Source organism: Hemicordylus capensis, chromosome 7, assembly GCF_027244095.1.
Source record: "Hemicordylus capensis ecotype Gifberg chromosome 7, rHemCap1.1.pri, whole genome shotgun sequence".
NCBI lineage: Eukaryota > Metazoa > Chordata > Lepidosauria > Squamata > Cordylidae > Hemicordylus > Hemicordylus capensis.
The window spans coordinates 25,093,068-25,107,207 of NC_069663.1; the positions used below are offsets into that span (position 1 = coordinate 25,093,068).

At 53.3% G+C, this 14,140-nt stretch overlaps 2 protein-coding genes across 2 annotated transcripts; one reads left to right on the forward strand and one right to left on the reverse strand.

The window, feature by feature from the left end:
- The first annotated feature begins 707 nt into the window (after positions 1-707).
- Positions 708-13,604, forward strand: GEMIN7 (gem nuclear organelle associated protein 7). Its single transcript, XM_053268875.1, has 2 exons — positions 708-863; positions 13,160-13,604. Exons 1-2 carry the CDS (start codon positions 858-860, stop codon positions 13,550-13,552), a joined length of 399 nt encoding a protein of 132 aa, XP_053124850.1. The 5' UTR covers positions 708-857; the 3' UTR covers positions 13,553-13,604.
- Positions 2,549-9,175, reverse strand: LOC128333393 (bone morphogenetic protein 2-like). The gene is made up of 3 exons (XM_053268874.1): positions 8,307-9,175; positions 5,810-6,156; positions 2,549-3,889 (listed from the first exon to the last, which is right to left on the reverse strand). Exons 2-3 carry the CDS (start codon positions 6,147-6,149, stop codon positions 2,994-2,996), a joined length of 1,236 nt encoding a protein of 411 aa, XP_053124849.1. The 5' UTR covers positions 6,150-6,156; positions 8,307-9,175; the 3' UTR covers positions 2,549-2,993.
- Positions 13,605-14,140: the final 536 nt, after the last annotated feature.

A 14,140-nucleotide genomic window follows, 5' to 3' on the forward strand; every position in this document is an offset into this window, starting at 1 on the left:
CGGCTCTTCTTTCTCTCGCCGCCGCCAGCAGCAGAGTGCGCCAGCGGCCTGCGGATCCGCCGCAGCACTTTCCACGCGCGAGGAACAGCCGCCACCGCGCAGGACCCACCGACTTATTTTTTTCTTCTCCCCCCTCCCTCAGGCACAGCAGCGGCAGTAACGCCGACCGCGCTCCGTCTCTCGGCGCTCTTCCCCCTCCCGCTTTCGGAGCGGAGGGTCACGTGCTCCCCACCCTCAGGCTCCGGCTGGCGAATCCGCCGATGCGTTTGCACAACTGGCTCCTCCTCCCCCCCCCACTCCTTCAGACACACCAAGTTGCGGGGGGGGGGAGAGAAAGCGAGAGAAACGCGCGCGTTCAGACAGCGCAGCACTTTCGACACGGAGGTCTCCCCGGAAGAGACTAGAGCGAAGCTAACTTGCCGGCGCCTGGTTTAAAGCAGGACGGGGGCAATGTGGAATTTTAAAAGAAAAAACTTTTTTTAGAATTCCTGCTGATAAAAAGAGGGGTGAGAATGAAGACGTGGAAGGAGGACCGGGCTCGAAAGGGCTGATGGTGGGAAATTGATTGAGGAACGTCGAAAGCCGCCTGATCATGACGTGACGCTCACGCGCTCCCCTTGCATCCGCCACCCCACAAACCACGAGGGTGGGGGGAAGTGGCTGATCTGCGCATGTGCCGGAAGTCATAGAGTTCCTATTACCAGAGAGGACGGGTGCAGCTTTCGAGGATGTCCTTCCGGGTGAAGGGGTTACGGCCCCTTTTTAAAGCACGTTGTGTGTGCTGCAGGCCAAACCCAAGTTTTGAGTTAGACCATTTGGAGTTGTCATGACGATTTGAACTGGATCGCATCAAGCCGATGCAGGTTGGTTGACCTAATATTTTCATAGCCGGAAAAGAAAATCCCTGGCCCGTGGAAGTCTGTTGTTTCCAAAGGGCTTTTGGGTGGAGCCAATAGCTGGAGATGGATTTTTAAGGCTTATAGGAGGAGGAATGCAAGACTCTTGCATTCTTGCTACTCTTGCTTACAAGACTCTTGCTACTCTTGCAGCAAGAGTAGAAATAACTCTTGGGGGGGGCGGGATTTGTGGGCTTTCAGTGGGGAACTGAGAAAGGTGGAAGATTACTGTTTAAATGAAATTATCGTGTTTATCTGAATAGAGGCCAACTCTGAATTTAAGACGACCCCCTTGAAAATAGAGGCTATACCTGTATTTGCCTGAAAAGAAGAAGACTCTGAATTTAAGACAGCCCTGAATTTCTAACATCAAAGAATATGGGGTGGGGTGGAGAAAAAACTTTGATTCAGGTAAATATGGGGGGGGTGTTAGGGAGCAAGAGGGAGAAACAGACTTTTGATGTGTTGGGTTGGGTTTGTTTTTCTGGTGGGGTTAAACATTGGAGGTCTGCCATAAAAATATCTTAAGGCCCGAGAATAGTACCTCTGGGCATGTACAGCCTGCCTGTTTCTCGCCTTACATTATCTCTTAAATATATTTTCAATATTTCTGTGATAATGTCTGCCCCATGTTCTCAAAGAAGACATCTCCAGCCTTGGTCTGAGCCCCGACTCATCTTCTTTCATAAGACAGGATGATTGATGTGAAGGCAATTTATGTTGCCAAGGAAGAAAAGACCAATTTGAAAGTACTGATATAAATCAGGTTTAACTCCTCTTATCATTCTACATCCATATGCTTCCTGAGTGCTGTAATGGTCTGTAGCTAGAATGGTTATACAATATAGGAGCATAGTCCAAAACATTGATCATACAGCCATGCATACTGTAGAATTTTAGCCTGCTTGGGGATAAGAGATTAAGGCTGAGCTGAATGGGTGCCACCCCCAATTTCACCACCCAATATCCTGGTGGTGAAATGCAAAGAGGGATTATTTCTGGATTTGAGGGGTTTTCCTTCTTGTTGTGTGTGGAAAAGGGTGTGTGCATGAGTCCACATTTTCCCTGGGGTTCTTTTTCACTTGGGAAAGATGGTTACAGTTCAAAAGATGCAAATACCACAAAATGGAAAGTGCATATGATTCTGTCCCACATTGTCTGCTGGGAGAGACAATTTCCTCTCTAGAAAGGAGAATTGAGGAGAACTCTCTGTGGGTATCCTTGGATTCCTAACCAGAACCACTGTTCCCTCTAAGATGTGCGTGCGCTCACAAGTTTTTGGATGTCTGCTCAGCTCAATTTAGATCCCAGTCAGATTGAATCAGGAAGGCCCCACTCTGAATGCAGGTGCGCACACACTGCCATGATACTGCCACCCAGAACAAAACTCATTCCGCACACAGATGAAAAAAATTAGAGGGACCACTGCCCAGAACATAATCTTTCAGGGAGAAAAGTGCAAAGGATGTAAACCTATGCATAGTATCTGAAGAGTACCAAAGTAAGGGAAAGGGAAACCGAACCTCAAATCTTTCTATGAATAGCTAATGCTGTTGCCCTTTGGTGATGTCAGTGCCCCCTTAGTAGGAAGGCAATGCTGCCTTCATTTTGCTTTCATTTTGGCTTAGAGAGTCTCACTCTGACAGACTGCATCAATGTTTCATTTCATTTATTGTTCACCCAGAAGTTATTGCACTTTAAAAGGAGATCAGCAGTTCTTTGAAATATGGCATATAGAGACTGAGTAATTCATTAGAATCCCTTCACTGGAACCTGTCATGATCCATCTTTTCTGTTGTTGCACTGCCAGCAGGGGCCAGCAAGATGTTTCTGGGCACTCCCAGGTAGGGCATGGGGTGTGTTTATGCCCCCAGTGTCTGGCGTTTGGAGGTATAACATAGTCCCCTTTAGCTCTCGCAGCTAACAACTGAGCCATGTAGGCTTGTGACCGTCACTGCCTTGGTGGCACTCAATCCCATAAATTAACTATGCCGTGTATGAAGAAGTGCATAGGAGAGTCCTGAGCCAATTGGCAGTCCATGTCATTGGGCAACCCCAAATTTTAGGACTGAGAGGAGAACTCCGACTCCGTCCCTTCTACCGGCACCCACAGCCCTCCACCACCATATCCTGGTAGGTCTTAAGGACCACCATGTCATGTTGATCCAGGTAGAGCATAGTGATGGGGCTGAGGTCTGTTGGGACGCAGCATGCCTTGGGGACTCTGGAATTGACCGAATTCAACATGGTCTGCACCACTGCATGGCTGGAGGAGTTCATGTGGTCGGCCAGCGGAAACCGGCACTCCCCAGAGCAGTAGAAGGCATGGTAACCGCTGGGAGCAACTATCCAGTCGTTCCACCCAACCTCCTTGAAGTCCACAAAAAGACGGTGCCTTCTGCACTTTGTGCTGGCTTTGGCCTTGGTTTTCAAGCTCTTGTGTTTGCTCCTGGGGGCTGGAACTTTGGTGGCTCTCCTACCCCCTTTCTGGTTCAGGCCCCCCGGCTGGCTCCGGCTTTGCCTCTTTCCGCGGGTCAAAGGCTGCCCCCTTCGGTCATGGCTGTAGGCGACCAGCAGAGGTCTTTCTAGAGCCCACTGTGCCGCCTCCTCACCTGGAGACCGTCTTGCTCGAAGGGAGCCTGGGTGGTGGTGAAGCTCATGACTACCATTTGGGTGCTCCACCTCGACGAGAAACCCCAGGCAGGGCCACTTTGGGCCCCGGGCCCCCGTGAAAGCAGCCGTCACATCAAAGCTCTCCCACCTGGGCTGGTTCAGAGGCAGGAATTTACGAGCAAGGAGTCTGCTCTTGTCTCCGGACAAGGGTGGGGGGTCCATCATGGAGTAGACGTTGACGTGAAATCCCTGGCTCTCCTTGTGCGTGTGGTAGAGACGCAGCTCAAGGGCCGTCAGCTCCTCCTCTGCTGGCAGCAAAGTGAGGTTGAACAGGAAGTAGAATGGACTTCCTGCTGCCTCCGAGTTGTGCTCCAGGTCCTCTAGATGGGAAACAAAAGAGAAGTGAGAGCAGAAATTTGAGTCTTTTGGATGTAAGAATTGGTTTGCTGGTCTGACTCAGGCAGGGGTTCTCAAACTTGGGTCCCCAAATGTTGTTGGACTGCAGATCCCATCATCCCTGGCCCCAATGTGGAAGGGGATGATGGGAGTTGTAGTCCTCTGAGGAGCCAAGTTTGAGAACCCTGGGCTAAGGGACCCCACTACTTGGGCCTTCTGTTTCCATCTGCAACTGGACAGATGCTTCTCGGAGGCTAACAAGTAAGGTGTGAAGGGGACACTGCTCCCCAGCTGTCTGCCCTCAGCACTCTCTCTGAGCATGGAGGTGTCAAACGAAGAATATTGACTAGGGAGTCATTCGGCATCCTTTTGGCCAGACCGATTAATTATCCAGTTGGGGAAGCACGCAAGTCTGGAGATAGTCCATGGCAATGAATACAAAATTAATGGAGACAGACCACAAGGAAACTCAAAAGTCGTAAGAAGAATGGCCTTTTTAAAAAATGTGCTTGGAATTCTACAGTGTGGTGGATCAGAGGTTTCCTTCCCTAGATCTCCTAAAAACAAGCTGAACTACCATAGCAGCCCTCTCCAGAACCCGGCAATATTGTCCACCGCCGTGGGGTTGCAGCCTGCAGTCAGTCGGCTCCACTCACTGCCCCAGTTGCCTCCCATGCCCTGCAGATAGCGCCACTGCCACTTAAAGGCCCCCACCAAAAGCCTGGGCGCTCACTGTAGCCTGACTGTCTCACAAGAACAAGGAGAGATTTTTTCATATCTCTCTCACACAGGGCTGCAACATTTAACTGATTGACTAAAAAGGGGGTCTAGCTGGGCCAGCATCACAGCAGGTTTTATAATATTTTAAATACAAAACTGCAGAAGAGGCTTTCCCTTCTGTGTGAGCACAATATGGGAATGCCTCTTTTGTGATGGTGCCCTAGAGAGACACACAAAACATCTACTTTTTGAAACATAGAATCATAGCAGATCCACCTGTGGGCAACCCATAATAGTTATCAGCATTTTAAATTTGTGGGAGGAGGAACTATTTTTCCACAAATGCCGATTCTGATCTGCTGTTTAGTTAAAACTCATGCAAGTAGTAATGGCCACTGTTCCCTGCAACAGGAATCCCCAGATGTCATTGACTACAGCTCCCATCATCCCTAGCTGCAGTGGCCTTTGGCCATTGCAACTGGGGATGATGGGAGTTGTAGTCTGCAACATCTGGGGATCCCTGTTGTAGGGAACAGTGGTGAGGCCCTATTCCCAAATGGTAAAGCCCCAAACAGGACAATTGGCACCACATGGGCAATGGTTGAAGAATCCTAGCATTAAGACTCGTTTTGCTTTCTTTCTTCAACAAAGTTTCTAGCCCTCAGGTTTGGATAGGTCCATCTCTGAGCAAAGCAGGAGGAGAGCTGGTCTGGTGGTAGCAAGCATGACTTGTCCCCTTTGCTAAGCAGGTTCTTCCCTGGTTTGCATTTGAATGGGAGACTAGAAGTGTGAGCACTGCAAGATCTTCCCCTCAGGGGATGGAGCCGCTCTGGGAAGAGCAGAAGGTTCCAAATTCCCTCCATGGCAGCATCTCCAAGATAGGGCTGAGAGAGATTCCTGCCTGTAACCTTAGAGAAGCCGCTGCCAGTCAGTGTAGAGACTGCTGAGCTAGAGAGATCAAGGGTCTGACTCAGCGTATGGCAGCTGCCTATGTGCCTATGTCACCTTCAGCCACAGATGGCTGACTATCCCTCTCCTTTGCATCCTTGGCTCGTCTACCCATCTCCCTCTGCTGCCCTCTAACTCCTCCTCCTGCTACCATCCGGTCCCTTGCCCCAAAGGTTACAAGATGGCCCAGCTGTGTTGGGATCACAGATAAAGCCATGCAGAGACTGCAAGCTCACCAAGATGATGGAACGTGCGCACAGTGTTGCCTTGTCCTGCTTGGTCCTCCAGGAAGGGGGGCGCAGAGTCTGTGTGGGAGGAGGGCGCCTTTCCCAAGTAGAAGTGGTATAAATCCAGCAGGTACTGGGGGACCACCAGCCCCGGCTTTGGCTCCGGACGCCTTTGCAAGCCCAAGCGTCTTAAGAGGATGCTTTGGAGTGACTGGACTGGGACCTGCTTAGGGTCATGTTTGCCGGTTCCGTCGGCACGTCCCGGAGTAGCCGCCCAGGGGCCTTCAGATCCCCAGAGGACAAGTGGCATGAGCAGAATCGCCAGGACAGGCAAGTTACCAGAAACCATGGTGGAACTGGGGAAAGTGCAGAGGGAGAAAGTGTGGTTAGTGGAATGCCGCACATCGGCAGAATTGGATTCCCTGTTTTGTTTCCCCTCTCTTTCTCTCCCACTCGCACACGCATGCACAGGCACACCCAAACAAAACAGAGACGAATCCATCTGCTTGGGACCTATTGCAGCAGTTCAAGGAGGCAAGCATCATTGACTCTTCCTTAATCTGACATGGGGCAACAGCACCCCCTGCTGATGGAGAGGGCAGCCCCTGTCCTGCACATGGGTGGCACTCAATGCTGTCCAGCTAATTCTGTTGCTCTCTGGGGTAGCCTTGGGCTGTCTGGCCCTTTTCAGATCCTGCCGGAAGAAAGCTGCTGGCAGAGGCCTTAGGGGTTGTTAAGGTGCCTCAAGAATTCCCTGTGCAGAGATTGTAGAACAGGGGGAGTCAGGGGGGCCCACATACATGTCCTTAACCCAGGGGTTCTCAGCCTTGGGTCCAGTGTTCCCTCTAACAGAGATCCCCAGATGTTGTGGACTACAACTCCCATAGTCCCCAAGCAAAAGCCATTGCAGCTGGGGATTCTGGGAGTTGTAGTCAACAACCACTGGGAATCGCTGTCAGAGGGAACACTATGCAGAACTCCTTCAGTGCTTCTTCAAGTGCTACCTCCTACCGGAGGTTAGCTTTCATTAGGGCTCTTCTGACTTTGGATGCTGCTGCTCAAAAAAGTGGTAAAGTTTTGCATCCAAATTACTCCCTCAAATTTTTCAGCCAGGATTTTCTTCGCCTTTCAAAACAGCTTCTTCCTTTCATCTTTCCCTGCATGGTTAACTGCAGTAAGCAGTATTTCCCCCCTCTGATAGCATGACCAAGATACTCAAGTTTTCTTCTCTTAATAATGTTAATTAGCGCTCGCTCGCTCTCTCGCCATCCTTCTCAAATGTTCCTCGTTGGTCATCCTGTCTACCCACGATATTCTTGATATATGTCTATATATATCCAGAGCTCAAGAGATTCTAGTTTTGTCATCTTCTGTTTGTGTCCAAGCTTTCATTCTGTAAAGCTAGACTGAATAGATGTAACACCCCACGCTGCGAATTTTCACTTCTGTACTGAAATCCCTCTTACGGAGCAGATGTTGCATTGCTGAAAGTGCTAAAAATGCATTGCAGCAAGTTACAGATAGTCTGTTATTGAAAATGTACCTTTAAAAAAAAAGTTGGGACTTTTTTCTATGGAAAGAATGAGGAAAACAAAGCATCCTAAAAGGCCATTTGTCTCCATTCAGGTTTTGAAATCTTTCTTCTGCCTCAGTCTTGGTTGATTTCTGACTTGATTTCTTTCTGAGACTCGAGGTGGGGGTGGCAACATTCTGGTGGCCCCTAGTAAGCTTTTTCTGCATAGGCTGTTTCCATTTTGCAGATGGAAGAATTGAGGCACAGAAGCCCATAGGCATCATTTTCTGCAGTGTGGTAGCCTTTTACACGATGTTTGCAAATAGTATTGGCAATAGGCCCTTCCCTTCCTGCCCGCTGAGTCACTTAACCCTTTGAAAGTGAAGTAGAGGAGAGCTGGCCTTGTGGGAGCAAGCATGACTTGTCCCCTTAGCTAAGCAGGGTCCACCCTGGTTGCATATGAAAGGGAGACTAGAAGTGTGAACACTGGAAGATCTTCGCCTCTTAGGGGATGGAGCCGCTCTGGGAAGAGTAGAAAGTTCCAAGTTCCCTCCCTGGCAGCATCTCCAAGATAGGGCTGAGAGAGATCCCTGCCTGCAACCTTGGAGAAGCCGCTGCCAGTCTGTGAAGACAATACTGAGCTAGATGGACCAGGGGTCTGACTCAATATATGGCAGCTTCCTGTGTTCTAAGTAGGATGGAGAAGTTGATGGGGGAAAGTCCTGGCCCGATTGCTTGAAGCCTCTGCCGCAAGCGGGCATTGGGCAGTTGTGTGTAGCAAACTGTGCGGGGTTTCTGCTGCGATGGGGGGTGGAGATTCAGGTGGAGCCACCTTGGTGCTGGACCCTGTCTTGAGCCACGCCTTCATCGCCACTTGAGACGGAAAGACCCCAGCACCACCCTTGCTGCTTGCTAATGGGGCAGTGCTTTTGGTGGTGTGGTTGAGAACGTGGCTATGCCTCCCCCAACCCACCCTGCCTCGGAAATCCTTACCTGCAAGCGTTGAGGCTGCTGGCGAGAATCCATGTCTCCTCCTCCCCCCCCCCCCCACACACACACCCGTGCGCGCACTGTGAACCCGGTAAGCTTTCCTTGCAGGGTAGGCGTCTGGTTATTCAGGTCTCTCCCACCGGAGCGGATGGTCCTGAGACGCCCATGCCAGGAGCTTGCCCTTGCTGGCGTCCACAGGGCATGGCAGGGCTGCCTGGGTTCCCGGTCCTCCCTTCGCTGGCAGAGGAGAGAGGCCAGCTCCCAGCTCTCCTCCAGAGCGCCGGGGATCTGCCCGCCCTGGTGGCGGAGGTGCCAGTCTCGTTGCCTTCAGGATATGTCGTCAGCTAGGCAAGCGGCCCAAGCCAGAACAAACAAGTTGTTGTGAGTTGTCGCCTCCGCGCTCCCAGCAGCCCGGCGGCCCTCGTGGCATCCTTTCCAGAGAGGCGTGAGTGCTGTGTGGGCCCTGACCCCAAACGGGGAAGGCAGCTTCCTCCTCAGTGCCCCCCGCAGCTCGGGAGGGGGGGCATCCGCTCTCCCCACAAGTTGCCAGGCCATGAAGAAGAGGGGGCAGACGATGGCCACCCTTGGTCAGCTGCTGCTGGGAACGGGAAAGGGATGGCCGCAGGTGGCTCTGCTAGGATGCCCGCCCAGCCCGGAGCCCGGCTTCAGCACTGCCGGTTGCTGAGAAGTCGTCCAAACGCTGTCCCAAAGCCTCGCTCCGGGTCCTGGTCCCAAGAGGGCTTGCTGAGCGGCATCTTTGCCGGTAGTTCCTGCCTGGAATGTCTTTGGGGCACTGGGAACCGGCAGACTCCAAGCCGGCTTCTTTTGCAGCCTGCATAACCCGCGGGACTCTTCCCAGGCCAGACTCGAACAGCAGCCCGTGCCGGAGCAAAAGCAAGCCTTGCTGGGGAAACAGCCACCCCCACCCCCCGGCCGGCCCTGGCTCTGGGCCCAGAGTTGGAGCAGGCCCAGGCCGGGTGCTTATCAGGCCAGCTGGAGGAGAGGGCTTCCAGGGGCCAGGGCTTCCTCTGCCGCCAGACAGCGCGTGCCGGGAATGAGCCGTCCGTGGAAAGAGTGTGTAAACAGGGCAGGGGTGGCGGCGGCGGCAGCGGAGGAAGCTTGCAGTCATCGCCCAGGGCAGCCTTGAGGAATAAACACACCGCGCAGGAATGTGGCCTGTTCGGGATCTAGCGGGGGGCAAGTGTAATCCCCACCGTGCCTGAAGCCTGTGGAATTTCCTCGAGGAAACCCAGCCGTGCATCGAGGCACAGGCTGAAGGAGTCTCTTGCCTGCACGCAATTAGTGTGCGCGCCAAGCCTGGACGCACACGGGCCATCAACCACCCCTTCCCAAGCAGCATTGTTCTGCCTGAAGCACAGAGCGCCCTACTGGCCTCCATGAACTTAATTTGTTTGTTTGTTGTCCATGCTTGGCTGCCTGTGTTGAAAACAAAGCGCTATCATCAGTGTGCAAACAAAGCGCTATCATGACACAGCAGGCTGCCCGCAGGATTTGGGCACTGGCTGTTTTTCCTGCTCGCCAAACCTTAGGAAGAGCTGGGACTACACGTATGGTGCCAGAAAACTGTAAGTGGGAGCATCAGGAAAGCAAGCTTCCACGGTGGGCCAGATGCTCTCCCCCTGCTCAATAAAGAGAATCACCACTTTAAGAAGGTGCCTCTTGGCTCAGTTAGCAGGGGCTAATAGTGATTTTTTTTCTCCTGGCAGGGGTCACTTTGCACTCCTCTCCCCCCCCCCCAAAAAAAGAAAAACTTCACTGCGAGAGCTGTTTCCCACTAGGCTGACCTCCACACAGTAGTTCCTGCACTTTTCTTGATGCTTTGAGAGATGGGAGCTCTCTCCTTTCCTCCCAGGAGGAAAGCACCAGGAAGGGCTGCACTCTGGGCATGCCTTCTAAGATGGTGCAGAGGGCTCTGTTTCCTGTAAAGGAGCCCCACCGTCCTCAGCAAAGCAGTGGGAGAATGCTAGTCTCCCCATGGTGCCGGGGGACTGAGTATTCGGCTTTGGCCGAAGCTGCACGCTGGCCCAGTAGAGCTGGTCTGAGGGAGGAGAGCTGGTCTGGTGGTAGCCAGCATGACTTGTCCCCTTAGCTAAGCAGGTTCCGCCCTGGTTGCATATGAAAGGGAGACTAGAAGTGTGAGCAGTGGAAGATCTTCCCCTCTTAGGGGATGGAGCCGCTCTGGGAAGAGCAGAAGGTTCCAGGTTCCCTCCCTGGCAGCATCTCCAAGAGAGGGCCGAGAGAGACTCCTGCCTGCAACCTTGGAGAAGCCGCTGCCAGTCTGGGTAGACAATACTGAGCTAGATAGATCAATGGTGTGACTCAGTGGACCAGGTCTCACGATCTGTGAGACCCGGTTTGGCGGCGGTGAGTGGGAAGAGTGGGCTAATCTGGCTTAGAGACTGAGCCAGCGGGGGCTGGGGAGCTTGGGGGCCACACGGCCCCTGGAAGCCCCAGTATGCCCTGCGCAAGCACACAGGGCATACTGGGGAGACCCCCGGAGCTGGGGGGGTGGCTTTTCGTCTCCCCTCTGGGGGTCTACTTGTGAGTAGGTGCGGTGCGAAGCCGCGGCGCGGCTACTCACAATTTTAAAAACCAGGTTTGTGGAGCCCGATTTCTCCTAGCCCGATTTTTGCAGGTCGTGGGAATAGCCCCAGTATCTGGCAGTTCTTTGAGCCACCCTTGGGGTTGATGTGGGTTGCCACCAGCCCCTAGGCATTGGCCTCGGGCCAGGGTTCCTAAGCTGTGGTCCTCCTGATGTTGCTGAACTACAACTCCCATCCTCCTCAGCCACAGTAAGTTGTGGCTGGGGGTGATGGGAGTTGTAGTTCAGCCACATCGGAAGCACGCCCCCCCCCTCCCCAGGTTGGGAACCCCTGGCGTCGGGAGTCCTGCGCTGGCTGGAGCAGGCCTCTGACCTGGTGTGAAGGCCGCTTCCTACGCATCTAACTGTCCCGGCTTCCTGCTGCAAGAACTGGGGGGACAGGAAGAGGGTGCACACGCAGCCTCGGGTTCAGGGTGCTGGGGGGGGAAAGTGCTGACGGTTCAGAACGTGAAGTTTGCCGCCTGGGCAAGGAAGCCCTGGCCTCCGGCCTCCGCCAGCTGCGCCGCTCCCCCTTCTGGCCCTGGAGTTTTCCTTGGCGACCGCTGGCTGTTTCTCCAGCTCACCCGTGCAAAACATCCTCTCTGCTGCCGACCCGGGGCCTGGCTGCCCGCCACAAGGGATGTTGGCACAGTGAGGGAGCGTCAAGTTGGTGCCGCCCGGGTGCACGGGGGCGGGGGGGGGGGGGAGAAACAGGCTGTCCTCCTCCGGCAGCACTTCCTGTTTACAGGCCCGCGTTAACCCTCCGCTCTCGGAGACCTGCCGTCTTGGCCGTGGCTGCAGCAGCCAGCAAGTTCCCAGCCAGCCTCGTCTGGCTTGACTTGCTCACAGCTGGGGGCAGAAGACGGCAGGCCCTCCAGGTCTCCACCTTGGCTGACCACCCGTTCGTGCAGAGCATGTGTGAGTGAGAACCCTGCGAGTTATTTTCCTCCGCAAACGATCCGTGTGTGAGCTGCTTTGTAGGCTCCAAGACAGAGCTCTTCGCCATTTTTTCAAGCGAGGGCCACTTTGCATTGAAAAAGCTGTTTCCCACTCTGCTGATCTCTGCGCTCTGCTAAGAGCCAGCGTGGTGTAGTGGTTAGAGTGCTGGACTAGGACCGGGGAGACCCGAGTTCAAATCCCCCTTCTGCCATGAGACTAGCTGGGTGACTCTGGGCCAGTCACTTCTCTCTCAGCCTAACCTACCTTACAGGGTTGTTGTGAAGACAGAATCCTGTGTATGTAGTACACTGCTCTAGGCTCCTTGGAGGAACAGCAGGATATAAAATGAATGAATGAATAAAATAGTGCAGAGCTCTGCGGGGAAGGGCTACGCTCAGCACTCTGTGCATGCCTTTCAGAATGGAGCCGGGGCTCACGAGGGCTCAGTTTCCCTCAAACACTGGACAGAGTGCAGCACTGCAGCGTGCGATCAGTTGCCTCCACATGGTGTCAAGGCAACTGTGCCAGATATTCAGCTTCGGCCAGAGCTCCATGCGGACCCAAACCATCCACCAGGGCCCCCCACTCCGGGTTGACCCCCCGGGCCTTACAGTGAAGAGCAGTGACCTCAGTGTCTGTGCCACGCAATTACAAGGGTCTTCAGCACAGACTCCTACACTCCAGCTGTCTTATTAAAACATGGGGCCATTCTCCAGGGCTCAGCACATACTCAGCCCTGAGAAGAAGAGATGCCAGGCAGAGCCCCAACTCAGCCACTTCCTAGGCTGGTGAGAACTCTGGATAGCAGATGGTGAGGCAATTAGGTTTCCATCGTGTATATTTAATTACCAGCACCGTGGTTTTTATAGGTGTGGGGCAAATGATTGCACAGTAAACAAATAAATCCAGTAGACAAGAGTAGAACTTTCAGCAGCATGAAAAAGGTGGGTGTGAGTGCGGCTACAGGGCAATAAGATGGGCATTGCAGTCTGCTTTCTGTCTTAGTCTGAGACATGCTGCCGGTTATGGAATGCAAGTTCCTGGAGTATTTGAGTTTCTCTTTGGAAGAGGGTTCCTAGTCCTCATGATTACAAAAAATAATAATAATCCAAGTGGTCTCTTCAGTCGCTATGTTTTGACAGATGGTGCATCTAACGGAGACACCGCTGAGATTCTTCTGAGGGACAGAAATGTATTCCGAAGTCAAATGGGAGGCTCACCTTCCTGTCCAACTCCTACAGGAGTACCAAACCGCTGCTAGAGCATGAACAAGGGCTAACACCGCAAGTCTCAGTTTTGCTTTCTGTCCTGGCAGGACTGTGCCATGAAGGTGCCCGTCGCTGTCGTCCGGCTGCCCCGTGGACCTGACGGCACGAGCCGTGGCTTCGACCCCAACTCCCCCCGCTTCCAGGCCCTTGGTCCCACCAGCCTCTCCTCTTCAACAGTCTCTGGGAACACCGCAGATGTGGGGCGGGAGCAGCAGAGCCGCGTGGCACTGCGGGAGCGCTACCTGCGCAGCCTGCTGGCGATGGCTGGGCGGCCCGTCGGCTTCACCATGTACGAGAAGGTCAGCGTCACGGCCCTGTTCGGAGCTGCCGACATCGACATCCTGAACTTCCAGGTGTCTGAACTGGAGACTCCGCTGGGGGTGCAGAGAGAAGCCCTGCTTCGCTGCTCGGACATCATCGCCTACTCCTTTGAGCTCTGAGGGCCTCTTCTTTCTTTTCTTTTTTTAAGAATAAAGCATTTGTTGTGGGTAACGTTCTGTCCTTTTATGCAGAAGGGGGTTGCAGAAGACCAGTTCTGAAATGTACTTTTGGCCATAATACCTCAGCCTGCTATGAGAGATGGATCTGAACTCTTAGGAGTCCAAAGCACCTATCCCTGGAGAAGGATTCACTTCTCTGGGTTTCTCCTCCTCACAGGCAGCGAGAGTCTTCATTCTCTCCCCCCTCCCCACCCCCCGTAGAATTTCCTAGTCCCAAGAGTCTGCTTGTTGCACCTCTGTATGAATTACTGCTCTAGGGTGGCCTCTTTCCAGTTCAGAGGTGCACTCCACAGTGACTTGCACATAAACACCAGGGAGCGGGATCCATTGAGGGGCAGGCCATTCCTGCTCTTGCATGTATGTAAGAATAGGCTGTCTAACGCATTGGAACCACCAGTGTGTAGATGCACAACCTGGAGGTTGCCTGCAAGAAAGAGGTCAGAGCAGGGATTGGCCAGGTATTGTTGGACTACAACTTCCATCACCACCAGCCACAACGGCCTTTGTTGCTGGGGAACAGGGGAGGGA